Genomic DNA, 19,053 nt, shown 5'->3' with positions numbered 1-19,053 from the left:
AAGCCTAAACATAATTTTTTAATTCATTATTGAAGTATTATTCATGAGTCAGGGCCGTTAAAGTATTTGTGGACATTTCCGTTTGAGTCCCAACACAAAAGACTTAAAAGTTATGCTAATAATATTTCATATAGGAAAAATATTGTAGTTTCGCTGTCCAAAAAAATAAGCTTAAATAAAATTCATTCAATTCAGCAAAACTAAGTGCTTAGCTACTAATTCAGTATTTTTCAATCAGCTTAAACATTTTTTTCTACAAACTGAAAATGTTAATTGTTATGCCTTTATAAAGAAAAGAAATTTTTTTTTTGTATATTCATTTCAGCCAAATTTCAATGCATATGAAATTAAAGAAGTTTGCCTATTTGAAGACGATATTAACTTATTATGCTTAAACACAAATGCATTTTTAATGATCATTTCACAACTTATCAAATATTTAAAAAAGAACTGATTTTAAACTAATAAAATTAAAAGACATAAATTTCCCTCCTACATAAACACAATATTTACATGATAAAATGTACATAAAACATAAATTTAATTTTTAAGATATTTTTAATATTGTATTAATGTGATAAATTATTTCAATTATATTTTAAATAAAATAAAATAAAATAAATTACACGTGTGATTTTCTTTGTGGGTGCGTTGTCTATGGATTTAGAAAAAATATGAATAAAATATAGAAAAATCGTCCTGGACTTATTACAAATTAACCATATTTTTAGGTTGCGTTGGCTATAGACTTAGAAAAAATATGAATAAAATATAGAAATATCGTCCTGGATTTATTACAAATTAACCCTATTTTTAGGTTGCGTTGGCCTTGGATTTCAAAAAAAAATAAATATGACTAAAATTAGCATAGTCTTCCCAGCTTCTATGAGAATTAGTGGGCCGGTGCTACAGTCGGGCATACTCGACTGTCGGAGACCCCGTACTTACTATGGCAAAAACTAATAATGGAAAAAATTAAAAAACATTTACTGCACTTAAATGCATATTCTATCAGATTAGTAACGATGTCTCATAAAACATAAAAGATTTTCACACTTAGACTTGATTTTCGCCCGATCGGTCCTATGACAGCTATATGATATAGGTTTCCGATTTTAACCAACTTAAGACAGGATATATAAAACCAAGTTGTATGCTCATTGTATCAGTTTGGATATGCATTTTTTTTTCGATTTGTGGGCGATAAAGGGGGCGTGGCCCAATTTTGAAACAAACTTGATCTGCTTGTTACATAGAGGAACCTACATACCAAGTTTGGTGTCTCTAGCTCTTTTGGTCCCTGAGATCTAGGTGTTCATACAGACGGACGGACAGACAGACAGACGGACAGACGGACATTGCTATATCGACTCGGCTTTTGATGCTGATCAAAAATATACATACTTTATAGGGTCTGCCACGCCTCCTTCTGCCTGTTACGCACATATTAGTTAAGACTAACCCAACAGACCCCTGTACTTTTTTTAAGTACGGGGTCTAAAATACGAAAATTGGCATTGTGCACTGTGAGCAAAAAGGGTGAGCTTCTTTATACAAGAAATTACTTTTGCGCACAGTGCACAATGCCAATTTTCGTTTTTTTTTTTATTATTTCATATTTTTATTTAAAATTTTTATATTAAACTGAATTTTGTTCGTCACAAAATTGAATATAAGAAATTTTGGGTCTAGAAATTGCTTTTGTCACTAGACTTTTACCTCGTGTAGAAGTTTTTTTTGGGATTAACAATTTACAAACAATTCGGTTTATTTAGCTTTTAAATTATTAGTTTGAAAAAACAATTATTAATTTAAAGAAAATTATTTTTTTAGTGTATATCAGCTTCCTTACAGAACCTTTAATAGCTGCTAAGCAAATATGATATGCTGCAGCCCTGAGCTTAGTTTTCCTTGGTTTTTTCAAAAACAAACAAGAACAAAAATACGGAATGTAGCAACACATTATTTTTGATAAGAAAAATTTAAAAAGAAAATATTTTTTATTTAAATCATTCTATTAACACAGTCTGTTAACAGCAGCTTTGGCATCTGTTAAACAAGTTTTATGTTGCAGCCATTTGAGATTTGGTGCGAGATTAGCACAAAAGAATCACAATGATAAAGATGTATAACAAACAACAATAAAATGCAAAATGTTGCTATATTTTATTTTTGATTTAAAAAAATAAAAAGCAATTAAATATTGCTTGGTCTGCCTGAGTTTGAACCCACGTTACCGTGTGCGAGAGTCTACGACACCATCCTCTGCACCTAAATCACTCGCTAGTGACGAAAGCAGCACGAAGGGTGCGAAAGGCGACTAGCAATATATAAAGCTAATTTGCAAAATTTGCTATGACTGTAATAGTAAGTACGGGGTCTCCGAAAGTATGCTTCACTGTAGCAACGCGAGCGAAGCGAGCATGGGGCTGAGCCCCTTAGTTTTCTTTGTAATAAAAAAAAAATATTTTTAAATATGAAATACGTTCAACAACTTAATTTATATATTTTACTATTTGCCTGCATTAATGACAAAGTTACAAAGTCAAAAGCAAAAGCAATTGCAAAAATTTCTGATATCACACAAAAAAAAAACATCTACACGAGGTAAAATTCTAGTGACAAAAGCAATTATTAGCCCTAAAATTTCTGATATTCAATTTTGTGTCGAACAAAATTCAGTTTATGTTAATATAAAAATTTTAAATCAAAATAAAAATTAATAAAAATAAACGAAAATTGGCATTCGGCACTGCGCAAAAAGTAATTTTTATGTACAAAGAAGAAAAAAATGGGCAAAAAAGGTATATTGTGTTTGGCAGAATGTATGTAACAGGCAGAAGGGGGCGTGGCAGACCCCCAAAATTATATATATTCTTGATCAGGATCAACAGCCGAGTCGATTGAGCCATGTCCGTCCGTCTGCTTGAACGCGTCGATCTCAAAAACCATAAAAGCTAGAGACTTCAAACTTTGTATGTACGTTCCTGGATACCATAGGCAAATCAACTTTGTTTTTATTTTTAAGTCGGACCACTATATCATATAGCTGCCATAGGAACGAAACATCGAAAATGAAGTTTTAGTAGGAAAAAGTTTTTTGTTTGTTGAGATATCAGAACCAAACTGATATAATATGCATCTGAGCTGGTATAATACATCCTGACCAAAATTGGGTAAAATCGGCTAACTATGTCATACAGCTCCCATACGAACGATACATTAAAAATGAAGTTTTAGTATGGGAAAGTTTTTTGATTGTTGAGATATTAAAACCAAACTGATAGAATATGCATTAATGTTAGTTTTGAACATTTTGACCAGATTTGGCTCAAATCGGTTCCATATATCATGTAGCTGCCATAGGAACATTTGGTCGAAAATCAACTTTTATAAAAGAGTACCTGGGCTCAGGGTATCCTACTGTCGAGCGTGCTCGACTGTAGCCGCACCTCACCGCGGGCGAAGCGAGCCTAGGGTGGGCCAGCGAAGCGAGCATGGGGCGGAGCCCCCTTGTTTTTTTTTTTATTAATTTATTTGTATATTTCAAATTTTAATCTTAAACTAAATTTTGTTTGTCACAAAATTGAATACCAGAAATTATGGGGCTAGAAATTGCTTTTATCACTAGACTTTTATTAAAATCAGCTTCCTTACAGAACTTTTAACTGCTAAGCAAATATGATATGCTGCAGCCCTGAGCTTAGTTTTCCTTGGTTTTTTCAAAAACAAACAAGAACAAAAATACGGAATGTAGCAACACATTATTTTTGATAAGAAAAATTTAAAAAGAAAACATTTTTTATTTAAATCATTCTATTAACACAGTCTGTTAACAGCAGCTTTGGCATCTGTTAAACAAATTTTATGTTGCAACCTTTTGAGATTTGGTGCGAGATTAGCACAAAAGAATCACAATGATAAAGATGTATAACAAACAACAATAAAATGCAAAATGTTGCTATATATATACCCGTTACTTAAAAAATAAGTATAAGGGTATATTGTGTTCGTTGGAATGTATGTAACAGGGAGAAGGAGGCATCTCCGACACTATAAAGTATATATATTCTTGATCAGCATCAATAGCCGAGTCGATATAGCCATGTGTGTCTATCCGTCTGTCCGTCCGTCCGTACGTATGAACAAAAGGATCTCAGAGACTATAAGAGATAGAGATACCAAACTTTCACTCACAGACTTCTATATACCCCACGCAGATCAAGTTTGTTTCATATTGAAGCTACGTCCCCCTCCGCCCCCGCAAATAGTGAAAAACCTTTTGCTCGTCTGTTTGAGCAAAGGGATCTCAGAGAATATAAGAGATAGCGTAACCAAATTTGACAGACAGACTTCTATATACCTTACGCAGATCAAGTTTTTTACAAATTTAAGCCACGCCCCCCTCCGCCTCCGAAAATCGCGAAAAACCACCACACCCACAGTTTTTATGATAATACGTTTTTTGTGAAAATAAACGTTATCTATTAGTATTATCTATTATCCCACTGAATTGCATCAAGATCGGACAAGTAGAACGGCAGTTATGGCGATTTAATGTTTTCAAAGCAATTTCTTTAAAAAAAAAGAATCTCAGAGTCTAAAAGAGATAGAATAACTAAATTTGGCTCGCAGATTTCTCTACACACCACGCAGGTCAAGTTTGTCTTACATTTTATCACGCCCTCCGCCCTCGCAAATCGCGAAAACCACCACACCCACAGTATTTAAGATAATACGTTTTTGTGGGTATTAGAGTTGCAAGTTGCTATTTTCTATTATCCTATAAAATCGCAGCAAGATCGGACAAGTAGAACAGCGGTATTAACGTGCCGAAGCTCTTGAAGCAAAATTAGCTCCTTAGAGTACGCAATAGTTTTAATATTATTAGACTTAACAAAAATGCATCAAATAATTCTCAACTGGTTCTGACGACGCAAATATGACATTCGGCTTGAATCGCTACTCGACTCAACCCAAATGGTACCGATGAATCTTCAATGATGATGGAACTGGCATCTATCGAATCGTGTTGAGCATACTACTTGCATTTATGCAAGTGTAGTATGTTGTTGAGCGTGTCAAGTCACCGGTTACCATATAGAGAGGTCGCTAACCAAGGGGATTGACATTTAGCAAAATTATAAACCTGAAGAAGTTGCTAATTTAAAACTTTTTGATTCGACAACTAAGTAACAACAGCAACACAATATGCCAAGCAAACTTTTCTGTCATTCTTGTGCCTAGGAATTCTCAACTGGATTCAGGCAATATAAAAAAACAAAAATTAATAATAACAAAATCCTTTTTTCTTAAAAAAAAAATTCTCAAAAAAATACTTTTATACATATTTAAGTTAAGTAACGGATATCCTATAGTCGGTATCTCTACTATAACCTTTCCCACTTGTTTATTTTTGATTTACAAAAATATTAAAAAATAAAATATTGCTTGGTCTGCCTGAGTTTGTACCCACGTTACCGTGTGCGAGAGTCTACGACACCATCCTCTGCACTATCTAGGTTCTGAACCCGCTGGCTGACTTAACGCTACTATATGTAAATCACTGCGGACGACAGTTCGCGCTAGTGACGAAAGCAGTGCGAAAGGCGACTAGCAATATATTCGGCTAATTTGAAAAATTAATGAAAAATACGCGTCGATTGATACCTCGATCACCCAAATCCGATAACTGGTTCAAAAGATAAATAAATTTGAAAGCTTACATGTAATGATGGGGATCTATTCCATTTCGAAAATCTAGAAATGTTTGTTTTACGACTTTTTGAAAAAACCGCTAGTTTAGCGGGAAAGCGCTAGATCCCCCTAAAATTGAAACCTCAACAGTTTCCAAACCATAGAAGCTACAGGTTTGTTCTATATATCATTGGAAATGTGTGTTGGAGGGCTTTTAGGCTTATATTCTTTTTTTCTTAAGTACTCAGGTAATATTTTACAGGTGAAATAAAGTTTTTGTTCTTACATTTTGGCGATTTCTCACAAAACGGCTCTAACAATTTTTACTATTAATATTTGAGTATTTTGTAGTACGTACAATTTTGTGTTTTTGGTATATGAAACATAAATTTAGGTTGACTGGTTTGGAAGATATTACCTGTTAACTGAATATATACACTTACACATTTACATTTTACATTTACACCGAAAATTACGTTTTAGTACAAAAAACGTTTTGGTTTCATGAGATATCTCAACCAAACTTAAACAATATGCATTTAACTTGGTTTAATATATCCTGACCAAAGTTGGTTCAAATCGGACCACTCTATCACATAGCTATCATGGGACCGATCGGTTAAAAATTAGGTTCTAGTATGAAAAACTTTTTTGTTTAATAAAATATTTTAAACAAATTGATAGAATATGCATTGAAGTTAGTTTTATACATCCTGACCGAAGTTGATTCATGTCGGACCACTATATCATATAGCTGTAATAGGACCAATCAGGCAAAAATTAAGTTTTACAGTGAAAAACTTTTTTGTTTTATAAGAAATCTTAATTAAACTTATACAATATGCATTTAACTTGGTTTTATATATCCTGACCAAAGTTGGTTCAAATCGGACCACTATATCATACAGCTGTCATAGGACCGATCGGTCCAATATTAAGTCTTAGTATGAGAAATTTTTTTTGTTTTATAAGATATCGTAACCATACTAATAGAAAATGCATTTAAATTAGACTTATAGATCCTGACCAAAGTTGGTTTTAATCTCACCACTATATCATATAGCTGTCAGACTTAATAGAAAGTCACTATGTCACTTTTCGTGGAAATAACTATGGTTACAACCGTGGTAATGGAAACGGACGTTTCCAAGGCACTCAAAAAGCCAGAGGTAGCAAAAGCTATCGCGGTGGTAATAATTATCGAGGTAGAAAAAACTACCAAATTAACGAAAATATAAATAAACAAAACGGCCATGGAACTAATGTTCGAGTTACTCGGACTAACACGGAAAACCAGCAGAGTCCTTAAGATATTCACCAAGAAAATCCAAAGTACACACCATAAATTTAAGCTTCAGTATCTTTATTAAAATAAACAAGGGGGCTCCGCCCCCTGCTGGCTTCGCTGGCGGTGAGGTGCAGCTACAGTCGAGCACGCTTGACAGTAGGATACCCTGAGCCAAGGTACTCTTTTATAAAAGATGATTTTTGACCAATTGTTTCTATGACAGCTACATGATATATGAAACCGATTTGAACCAAAACTGGTCAGAATGTAAAAAACCAACATAAATGCTTATTCTATCAACTTTTTCATACTAAAACTTGATTTTCTACCGATCGAACCTATGACAACTATATGATATAGTGGACCGAACGAACTTCGGTCAGGATGTACAAAACTAAGTTAAATGCATATTCTATCAGTTTGTTTAAGATATCTAAAAAAACAATGGGCTCAGGGTATAATTAAATTTAAATTAATAAGTCGCAAATCGTAATCGCTTAAAATTGATGTAGAGTATGTCAAGAGTAGCCACAAACTACAATTTTAGTCTGTCTAAATTCTGGCAGCATTTTCCTCTCTCACTTTTGCTCTCGAAACAAATTATAGTCTGACAGATGCTGCGACACTGCGCGCGCAGTGTAAAATAAAATGCAAAGTCTAGTTTTATGCGTTTTAACAAGCGGAAAATATTAAGTATCTTCTTCAATGATACTAAGTGGAAACTTAATGAATATATGTGTGAGGAATCGGATATAGTAATAATTAAATTTATTATTTTGCAGATTTCAGTGCTCGGCAAAGATGCAAAAGTAATGCTGCAAAATGATCGCTTTTTCTCTCATGCAATTTCATGCGTAGCTATCAGCTTCTGCCCGACTATACTGAAAATTGTGACGTCATAAGGAATTTTGCCATGCCAAAATACATACTTATATATTAACACAATTATATTTTAATCAAATTGTATATTTGTATATACATAAATTGTACATTTACATTTTCATTACATGATATCGATAGTATTTTTGCTTATCGCTCGATTCTTATTTGGTACCCAAAAAAAAAAAAAGGGTACTATTTCGTACTGTCTTTGTGCGCGCCTTGCATACAAATGTATACATGCTGTCTCGCTCGCTCGTTTAATTTGCCATGCAAATGTAATTATTGAATTAAATGTAAATTCCGAAATAACTTCTCTATTTATGGGTCAATCGCTTTGAAATTTTCAGGGTCGTTTAATACGCATACTTCTCAACTGATTGTTCAGTTAGGGAGTGCTATGTCATAAATTGCGCCTGTTAATCGTTTTGTGCAATTTGTGGGCGAAGAGGGCGTGGCATCCAAAATTGGAAACAAACTTGACCTGCGTATGGTATTCACAAACCTGCATTCCAAATTTGAAGTCTCTAGCACTTATAGAATCTGAGATCGACGCGTTCAAACAGACGGACGGACGGACAGACAGACGGACAGGGCTAGATCGACTCGGCTGTTGATCCTGATCAAGAATATATATACTTTATGGGGTCTGCCACCCCTCCTTCTGCCTGTTACATACATTTTGCCAAACACATTATACCCCTTTTTGCCCATTTTCAATGGGCTCAGGGAATAAAAAACGAAAATTGGCATTCGGCACTGTGCAAAAAGTAATTTTTATGTACAAAGAAGCTCACCCTTCTTGCGCACAGTGCACAATGCCAATTTTTTTTTTTATATAATATATCACTGCGGACGTCAGTTCGCGTTAGTGACGAAAGCATCACGAAGGGTGCGAAAAGCGACTAACAATATATACAGGTAAGTTGGAAAATTTGCTACGACTGTCCAATCACATCGAATTAAATACCGATCGAAAGGTTTAGTCCTAACTTACAAGATGGCATACTAAAGCTTTTTCTAACCAACCTGGGTCATACGGGGGTGTAAGTGGGAGGGGAAAAATTTAAAGGATTGCAACCAATGGAGCTGTTGGGGCCTTTTGGTACAATTTTTTTTAATTTTTAACAATTTTTCTTAAAAATACGCATCGATTGATACCTCAATCCCCCAAATCCGATAACTTGTTCAAAAAATAAATAAATTTTAAAATTTTAGTGGACTTCTCAATATGAAATTAACAGTCAGTTTGTTTGTTTGTCTGTTTGTGTCAAAGCGCTAAAAAAGCTTAAATGTAATGATTGGGATTTATTCTTTTTCGAAAATCTAGATATGTTTGATCTACGACATTGGCATTCGGCACTGCGCAAAAAGTAATTTTTATGTACAAAGAAGCTCACACTTTTTGCTCACAGTGCACAATCCAATTTTCGCTTTTTATACCCTGAGCCCATTGAAAATGGGCAAAAAAGGGTATAATGTGTTTGGTAGAATGTATGTAACAGGCAGAAGGAGGGGTGGCAGTCCCCATGGCAGACCCCGTCTGTCTGTCCGTCTCTCCTTCTGTCCGTCTGTCTGTCCGTCTGTTTGAACGCGTCGATCTCAGATACTATAAGTGCTAGAGACTTCAAATTTGGAATGCAATTTTTGATGCCACGCCCCCTTCGCCTACAAATTGCACAAAACGATTTACAGGCGCAATTTTTGACATAGCTCTCCCTAACTGAACAATCAGTTGAGAAGTATGCGTATTAAACGACCCTGAAAATTTCAAAGCGATTGACCCATAAATAGAGAAGTTATTTTGGAATTTACATTTAATTCAATAATTACATTTGCATGGCAAATTAAACGAGCGAGCGAGACAGAATGTTCACGTTTGTATGCAAGGCGCGCACAAAGACAGAACGAATTAGTACCCATTTTTTTTTGGGTACCAAATAAGAATCAAGCGATAAGCAGAAATATTATCGATATCATGTAATGAAAATGTTTATGTATAATTTATGTATATACAAATATACAATTTGATTAAAATATAATTGTGTTAATATATAAATATGTATTTTTGCATGGCAAAAGTCAGCAGAAACTGATAGCTATGCATGAAATTGCATGAGAAAAAAAGCGATCATTTTGCAGCACTACTTTTGCATCTTTGTTGAGCACTGAAAGCTGCAAAATAATAATTTTAATTATAAATATTTCCGATTAATTACACATATATATAATAAGTATCTGCTTATTATCGTTGTAAAAAAAACTTAGCATTTTCCGCTTTAAGAATCTCATAAAATTAGACATTGTCTTTTATTTCAAATTTCGCGCGCACTGCAGCAGCCCTTGGCAGGCTTGAATTTGTTGCGTAAGAGGGAAGAAGTGAGACAGGAAAATGGGTGCTGCCAGATTGCAGGCTGAGCAAAGTTGTACTTTTGTGGCTACTCTGACACTCCTGCATCAATTGTGTTGACATGATTATGACTTGCGATTTACCAATTTATCAATTTCTAATTTATTTTAAATAAGTTTAATATAATACCGAGGATGTATTAGTTCAGTGAGGCATTGATAACGTAGTCTGCAGTGATAAGCACAGTGATTTAAAAAAACCGAAAGTTGTTCATAGTTTCGCGTGTGTAATTTTTATACCCTGAGCCCATTGAAAATGGGCTACAATCAACTTTTATAAAAGAGTACATGGGCTCACGGTATCCTACTGCCGAGCGTGCTCGACTGTAGCCGCACCTCACCGCGAGCGAAGCGATTAGGGGGTAGGCGAGCGAAGCGAGCAGGGGTCGGAGCCCCCTTGTTTTTATTAATTTACATTTTTATTTAAAATTTTTAGATAAAACTGAATTTTGTTCGTCACAAAATTGGATATCAGAAATTTTGGGGCTAAAAATTGCTTTCGTCACTAGACTTTTACCTCGTGTAGGTTTTTTTTGTTAATATATACAGATAACATTGAAAATATGCTACGACTGTCCGATCAGATCGAGCTTTAAGTCGATCGAAAGGCTTAGTCTTAACTTTTAAAATGGCGTACTAAAACTTTTGCTAACTCACCTGTTTTATGAAATAAAGGCGTGTTAGTGGGAGGTGAAAAATGTTAATGATCGCAGCTTATGGAGCCGTTGGAGCTTTTTGGTATAATCTTTTATTTTTTAAAAATTCCTATCAAAAATACGCGTCGATTGATATCTCGATCACCCAAATCTGACAACTAGATCAAAAGATAATTAAATTTGCAATTTTTAGTGGACTTCTCAAAATGAGATGAAAAGTCAGTTTGTTTGTCTGTTTGTATCAAAGCGCTAAAAAAAAGCTTTGATGTTATGATGGGGATTTATTCCTTTTCGAAAATCTAGAAAAGTTCGTTCTACCACTTTTTGAAAAAAACCGCTAACGCTAAATCCCGCTAAAATTGAAACCTCAACCTCAAACCATAGAAGCTACAGATATGTTCAATATATCATTGGAAAGGTGCTTGGGGGCTTTTATGCATACCTTTAAACTTTTTTATAAAGAACTCAGGTATCATTTTACAGGTGAAATAAAGTTTTTTACCTTACATTTTAGCGATTTCTGTCAAAACGGCTCTAACGATTTCTGTCATATAATTAATATGGTATATGAAACATAAATTTTGGTTGAGGGGTTTGGAAGATATTACCTGTTAAGTGAATAAATACATTTTTCTATCGGTCGAAAATCACGTTTAAGTACGAAAAACTTTTTGTTTTATGAGATATCTCAACCAAACTGATATAATATGCATTTAACTTGGTTTTATATATCCTTACCAAAGTTGGATCAAATCGGACCACTATATCATAAAGCTGTCATAGGACCGATCGGGTCAAAATTAGGTTTTAGTATGAAAAACTTTTTTGTTTAGTGAGATATTTCAACCAAATTGATAGCATATGCATTTAATTTAGTTTTAAAAATCCTGACCGAAGTTAGTTCTTATCGGACCACTATATCATATAGCTGTCACAGGACCAATCGGGCGAAATTCAAGTTCTTCTGTGAAAAACTTTTTTGTTTTATGAAAAATCTTAACCAAACTAATACAATATGCATTAAACTTGGTTTTATATATCCTGTCCAAAGTTGATTCGAATCGGACCACTATATCATACAGCTGTCATAGGACCGATCGGGTGAAAATCAAGTCTTAGTATGGAAAACTTTTTTGTTTTATAAGATATCGTAATTAAACTAATAAAATATGCATAAAACTTGGTTTTAAATATCCTGTCCAAAGTTGGTTCGAATCGGACCACTATATCATATAGCGCCCATAGGAACAATCGGTCAAAAATCAAGTTTGAGTATGAAAAACTTGTTGGTTTATGAGATATCGTAATCAAACTGATTTAATAAGCATATAACTTGGTTTTATATATCCTGTCCAAAGTTGGTTCAAATCGGACCCCTATATCATATAGCTGTCATAGGACCGATCGGGCGAAAATCAAGTCTTAGTATGAAGAACTTTTTAGTTTTATGAGATTTCATACCCAAATTTATAAAATATACATAAAACTTGGCTCTATATTTGGAGCTCTCCGAATTTGGTTTACTGGGAGTAAGCACAACAACAACAAATACTTCTGAAGTCATAAATTAAAGCAAAATGAACACTTTTGTTGCCATATCGTCGCATCGAAAATCTGTGTGGTTGTTGTTGCTGCCCAGCGTCTCGCGACGCACATCGAGCATTTGCTGTGTGGTTCTTGTTTCGTTTTATTGAGGGGTGGGGGTCATAAGAAATTTTGCGCTCGGAGTCAAAAGTTGTTGTTGTATGGTAAAAAAAAATTTCTGGTACCTGTTCCGAAAACTTTTGAAGACATATTATTTGATCAGTTCCTGCGAAATTAGCCCTTACAAATGAATCGGTTACTTAACGGTTACTTCGGCTTAAAGAGTTTCGGGTTTTTAAGGTTTACGTATGGTGGAAAATTTTTTTTCGGTTACGGTTTCAGTTACGGTTACAAATTTCAATCAGTTTTTACCGGTTAAAGGTTACGGTTCCGGTTACGGTTTGAATCCCTGCTTTGTAGTATCGATTGGCGATTTTTGAAAAACTGACACATGACATCTTTTTCAAACTTCAATTTGTTGTAGTCAACAAAACTCTGCGTTTTTAACTTGAAAAAAATATGCCAAAACATTTTTGAATGTTGACAAAAGGCGAAATATACAGCTATTGATTAGCACAATAACACTAGGCACCAGTAAAAAAATAACAAGAACCAAACCTACTTTTGTCGATAGATTTGGGGCCCCCACAGGCCAAAAAATTTTTTTTTTTTTTATTTTGAGATTTTTTTTAGAGTTTTTAAAAAATCAGGCTTTTTTTCAGGGACTGAAAATAATGATTTTTGATTCAACCATAAGGAGAAGCTTAATTTTTGTTTTGAATTTACCAACATTTTTGCTATTTTTTTTTATTAATTTATATTTTTATTTAACATTTTTAGATTAAACTGAATTTTGTTCATCACAAAATTGGATATCAGAAATTTTGGGGCTAGATTTCAATTTCGTCACTAGACTTTTACCTCGTGTAGAGTTTTTTTGTGGGATATACATTTAACTTGGTTTTATATATCCTGACCAAAGTTAGTTCAAACGGTTCATATAGCTGTCATGGGACCGATCGAGCCAAAATTAGGTTTTAGTATGAAGAACTTTTTTGATTAATGAGATATTTTAACCAAATTGATAGAATATACATTTAAGTTAGTTTTATACATCCTGACCGAAGTTGGTTTCATACTAAAACTTGATTTTCAACCAATTGTTCCTATGGGCGCTATATGATATAATGGTCCGATTAAAAAAAGAATCAAACTTGATCTGCCTGCAATATTGAGGAATCTAAGGACTTTGAAACAAGCTTGATCTGCTTGCAATATGGAGGAACCTACATACCAAGTTTGGTGTCTCTAGCTTTTATAGTCTCTGAGATATATGTGTCCATACAGACGGACGGACAGACAGACAGACGGACATTGCTACATCGACTTGGCTATTGATGCTGATCAAGAATATATATACTTTATAGGGTCTGCCACGCCTCCGCACATATTCGTTAAAACAAACCCAATAGACCCCTGTACTATTTTTTAAGTACGGGGTCTAAATATAAAATAACTAGGGGGCTCCAACACTGTTCGCTTCGCTCGTCAACCCCCGGCTCGCTTCGCTCGCGGACTTAAAACGTTATAGAGAGAAGCACTTTTTATATATTTCTTGAATAAACTTCCTTTTCGCAAATATAAATTACTGTTCTACTTCAGCAATTGGAACACTTGTTAATTGGAATAACCTGGTATTTCGGACTTTTAATTTCTATCTATAAAACTTTCAGTAACAAGGGCACAATACAAAATTTTTTGCTTTTGAAATCTGATCATAATAACGTGTTTGTACACTTAAAAAAAAATCAAGATTTCCGTACTTAAACAGGTACAAGTACAAACGATTCAAAAGCTGTCTAAGTTCCGAATTTCCAAAGTTGAGAACAAAAATCTTATTTCAAGTTCGGTTTTCGCAAGTACGGAAATCTTAAAATTAGATTTTTTTGGGAATACTTAAATTTCGTTTTGGGTTCAATTTAAGTCTGAAAAAATTTAAAACATACTACTTTAAGTACACAAAAATCTTGAACTTAACCCAAAATGTTCTTGTTTTTAGTACAAAACATTGTCATAATTAATTAACTTTAATCTTGAAAAGTACTCTATGTGTACTAAAATTAGGCAAAATACCAAAGTTAAATACGATTTAATAATGGTGTATTTTCTTGGAATATTCCTTTCGGAATAGGTGCTGATTTTACCAGCGATCCAAGCTTAACGTCATATTTACGTCGCTACGAAACGATCTTATTTTTGACTTCCTTTCAATCTTGCAAAAAAAACTAAACTAAGTACAAAAAACTTTAGTACAAATAACTCAGTTGTTTCTGGAGGTATCTTTTCGAGACTCACGGATTATATATTTTCCATGGTCTTATATATTCTGAGTAAGTTTGGATAAAGTCGGACTACTATTTCGGATAGCTGCCATAGGAATGTGAAGTTAGAATTCTAAAATTAAGATCGATTCATACTTAATTCAAGCAATCACAGCAATCTTAAAATTTTAAGAACGAAAAGGTATAAATTCAAGTACGGTCGTACCTAATTTTAGGATGGCATATTTTTCTGAGTGTATGTGAGTTTGGTTGAGATAACTAAAAAAACAGAACAGTTTTTCATACTAAAGCTTAATATAATCCCGATTGTTCCTATGACATCTATTTTGACCAAATTGATAAATATTTAAAAAAATGTTAGTAAAATGAAATTAATAAATAAAAATAAAATCTTTCTCGGTCAGGGCTCGAACTCGCGACCCCGTGCCCGTGTGAGTGAATGAATGAATGAATGTACTGGACGAAGAATTTCATATATATAGATAAAAAAAAAAAACCAAAATTGGCATTCGGCACTGCGAAAATGTTATAATAATAATTTTAATGTACAAAGAAGGATACCCTTTTTGCGCACAGTCCAAAATACCAACTTTCGTTTTTTTTTTTTATTAATTTATAAATATAAATTAAAAATTTTTATATTAAACTGAATTTTGTTCTTCACAAAATTGGATATCAGACCTTTTGGGGCTTGAAATAACTTTCGTCATTAGACTTTTACCTCGTGTAGAGGTTTTTTTGTGGGATAGAAACGTTCTGTTGAAAGTCAACTGTTAGTACGAAAAAGTTTTTTGTTTTTTTAAGCGAAGCGAGCAGGGGGCTGAGCCCCCTTGTTTTGAATTGCACAGTAAAAATGATTTGAGATAATAGAAGCAATTATATTATGAAGAAATTAAATAGAATTATTTCACTTTTATTGAACACAACAGTGCCTGTGTTCGGCATTTATTAATTGACTCGCCACTCACCCACAATATTTAAATACACGGAGTGACCGATTGGAGGTGTTGTTGAAATCTGACATTCATAGATTCCCGAATCCTTCCGTTGAGCGTACCTTATGCGAAGTGTCCAGTCTTCAGCATGTGGTGAGTGCATCGCTTCAAACCGTTGATCTGATGTGTATGTATACCGTCCAACGGTAAGTAGATGTATGTCCCGATGACGTACCCAGGAGACCTACGAATGGATAGTAACAATATAGAAGTTTTTTTTAGAGTTTTCTTTATGGAATAATTTAATGCTTAATGCAAATTTTCACTTGCGTAAATGCGCAGTCGGTGTCGCCGACAGAGGAACGGCTGCTTTATGTAGGCATCACTGCAGACGGCAGTCAGCGCTAGTGATGAAAGCGGCACAAAGGGTGCGAATGGCGACTAGCAATATATACAGCTAATATGGAATATTAGCTGTCCGATCAGATCGAGTTATACACCGATCGAAAGGTTTAGTCTTAACTAAGGGATATTCCCTTGTGATGCAAGCGAACGGCCATATTTTTTCACTCTCAAGCCGACAAGACCGTCTACAGACGGTCTTCAGTATTTTGCACCTGACGGTCGTTTCAAACCACGGAAAATTATGAAATTTCAAACTTAAGCTTATTTAACCTATACCTACTTTTAAAATAAATATCAACTTAATTGAATGACTATTTCGATTTTGCCTGCTAGAGGGTTACAATGAATTTACAATTACTTATTATATGGATTGATTAAATTTTTTCTGTATTGATTCACTCTTAATATCATTCATGTAATCTATTTTGGTGACATGACCAAGGACTTAACGCATAAAAATTTTTTTGAACATTTTGTCCGTTTTTTGTCCCAAAATTGAATTTGGGCGTTATGTCCGAAATGAAAACGGAATTAAAGCCCTAATTCAGTTTTTGATTTTGAAAGAAAGGAATAGAATAATAATTACGGTGTCCACTTCACAATGGCAGCATGGCAGCGGGCACATGTGCATTACTGAAATCGTGAGCATCACTTTACATTTCAGTCCTGCCCAGGAATTTGCATTTAAGCTTTATAAATTGGTTTGAAAATGTTAGAGCTGCCTGGTAGTCTAGATCAGCGGTGGGCAAGGAATTTGCAATCGTGAGCACTACAACAACATCTACAACAAACACAACTTTTGCAGTCATAATTTAAAGCAAAATGAACACATTTATGACTCTGTGCGTAGCGCCGCGAAATCTGTGCGGTTGTTGTTGGTTTTGACAAACCAAAACAATTATACACTAAAAGAAGTTCTAAATAATTTCATTTGCAAGTTGAACGCTTATTATATGGTAAAAATCAAAACGCATCAAAACCAACTTTACTTTTTCACACAGTGTACAAGACGCTGCTGAAGTCATAAATCATAGCAAAATGAACACTTTTATGACCGTACGCGTCGCAGCCGAAACTCGAGCATTTGCTGTGTGTTTGTTGTTTAGTTTTATTGGGGGGTCATAAATGAGTTGCGCGCGGCGTCAAAAGTTGTTGTTGTTGTTTGAGTTTTGTGAGTAGCGCGAGCAAGGGCTTACCCATCGCTGGTCTAGATGCTAGAGTTGACGATCTAGGTACAAAAGTTGCCGGTTAAAATCTGGAAATCAGGACTCAAACCCACGAGCACCGTCCGACTCCGCGACTCAGAACACTGCGCCACGTAAGCCCACGACCGATTGGACGCCAATTTGTGATATAATATTTTAATACAATTTTTATTTTATCAAGTTATTTACTTAAGTGCCAACGCGCTATTTACTGTGCGATCTGAATGAGATTTTCAGCAAAAATCTAGGACAATTATATCTTCGTCTGTGCAAAATCTGGAATTTCTGGCTTTCAAATTGCTCTAATAATTTCGATATGAAATTTTCTATGTCGATTTGCAGGCGGTTAAGGGGGCGTGGCCAAATTTTGAAATAAACTTGATCTGCTTGCAATGTAGAGGAACCCACATACCAAGTTTGGGGTCTCTAGCTCTTATAGTCTCCGAGATCTAGGTGTTCATACAGACAGACAGACAGACAGACGGACATTGCTATATCGACTCGGCTATTATTGCTGATCAAGAATATATATACTTTATGGGGTCTGCCACGCCTCCTTCTGCCTGTTACGCACATATTCGGTAAAACAAACCCAATAGACCCCTGTACTTTTTTTAAGTACGGGGTCCAAAAAGCTGGGACCATAACTGTTATGAGGAATCTCCAAAAAAATCGCGTTTAATGGTTATTTTAAGACTTTTATTTTATAAATACAAATTAATAGTTACTTTTATTGAAAAAAAAATTTAAAATTAAACATTATTTTTGATTTTTATTTTTTTAGTCTTTTATAAGTCTTTCAAGCTTTTTATGATGAATAAAATATAAGTCTGTAAAGACTTTTATTTCTGATTTTAAAAGTCTTAAAAGACTTTTATTTTTGAGGAATAAAATAAAAGTCTTTAAAGACTTTTGTCATGTGAAAACTTTTGAATAAAAGTCTTTGTGAATATCTCCGCTTATAATAATAGTATTTCAACTCACGTTTCCAAATTCACTAGATTGAACTTATCCCCCTGTGCTATTACTCCTATTTTTAATTACATATTGTTATTCATAACGAAAAATTAAAAAGTTTTTACAAATTAGGCATTTGAATTTTAAGGTGCCGACGTCGTCTAACTAGAGCAAGATGATGAGGAATCTCAATCGAAGAGGACGCCCAAAACAGAAAAGAGAAGAAAGATCTGAACATTGCCACCAAAAAGAGCAAACTAGAGAAATGGAAAGCTCTCTGTGACGATATCTACACCAACCCATGGGGCCTACAAAATCGTTATGAAGAAGCTCAAGGCAAATAACGCCCTTCCCTGCATAACAGCTGAAAAAATGGACAACATTGTCCAAACGTTTTTTTGCCGGCACCAGGTTAGACCAACAGAGACAAGGGAAGCAATAGACGCGAATCTAGTGCAACCCTTTACTGAGAACGAGCTTTTGAAAGCGGCTAAATGCGTAAAGCCCGGAAAAACGCCAGGTCATGATAACATTCCGGCAGAAGTGCTGAAATCAATTGCAGTAAGCCGACCTGAAAAACCGCTGGAGATGTATGTTGCGGGAATTCGGACTGGACCACGATCCATGGAAAGTACAACGATTGTTCCTGACACAGTCATGATTATGTTTATGATTATGATTATGATTATGATTATG

General features: G+C 34.5%; 1 protein-coding gene across 1 annotated transcript in view; it reads right to left on the bottom strand.

Annotated features, from left to right (window-relative positions):
- The window catches only part of LOC117794014, a 164,865-nt gene that overhangs the window by 110,383 nt on the left and 35,429 nt on the right, over positions 1–19,053 (bottom strand). Inside the window, exon 5 of the mRNA XM_034634476.1 lies at positions 15,824–16,034. Coding sequence (XP_034490367.1) covers positions 15,824–16,034 — 211 coding nt within the window. The remainder of the gene's footprint in view (positions 1–15,823; positions 16,035–19,053) is intronic.

Source organism: Drosophila innubila, chromosome X (assembly GCF_004354385.1).
Source record: "Drosophila innubila isolate TH190305 chromosome X, UK_Dinn_1.0, whole genome shotgun sequence".
NCBI classification, from domain to species: Eukaryota; Metazoa; Arthropoda; class Insecta; order Diptera; family Drosophilidae; genus Drosophila; species Drosophila innubila.
The sequence above is the reverse complement of the archived record's forward strand: the minus strand, read 5'-3'. Positions and strand labels throughout refer to the sequence as shown.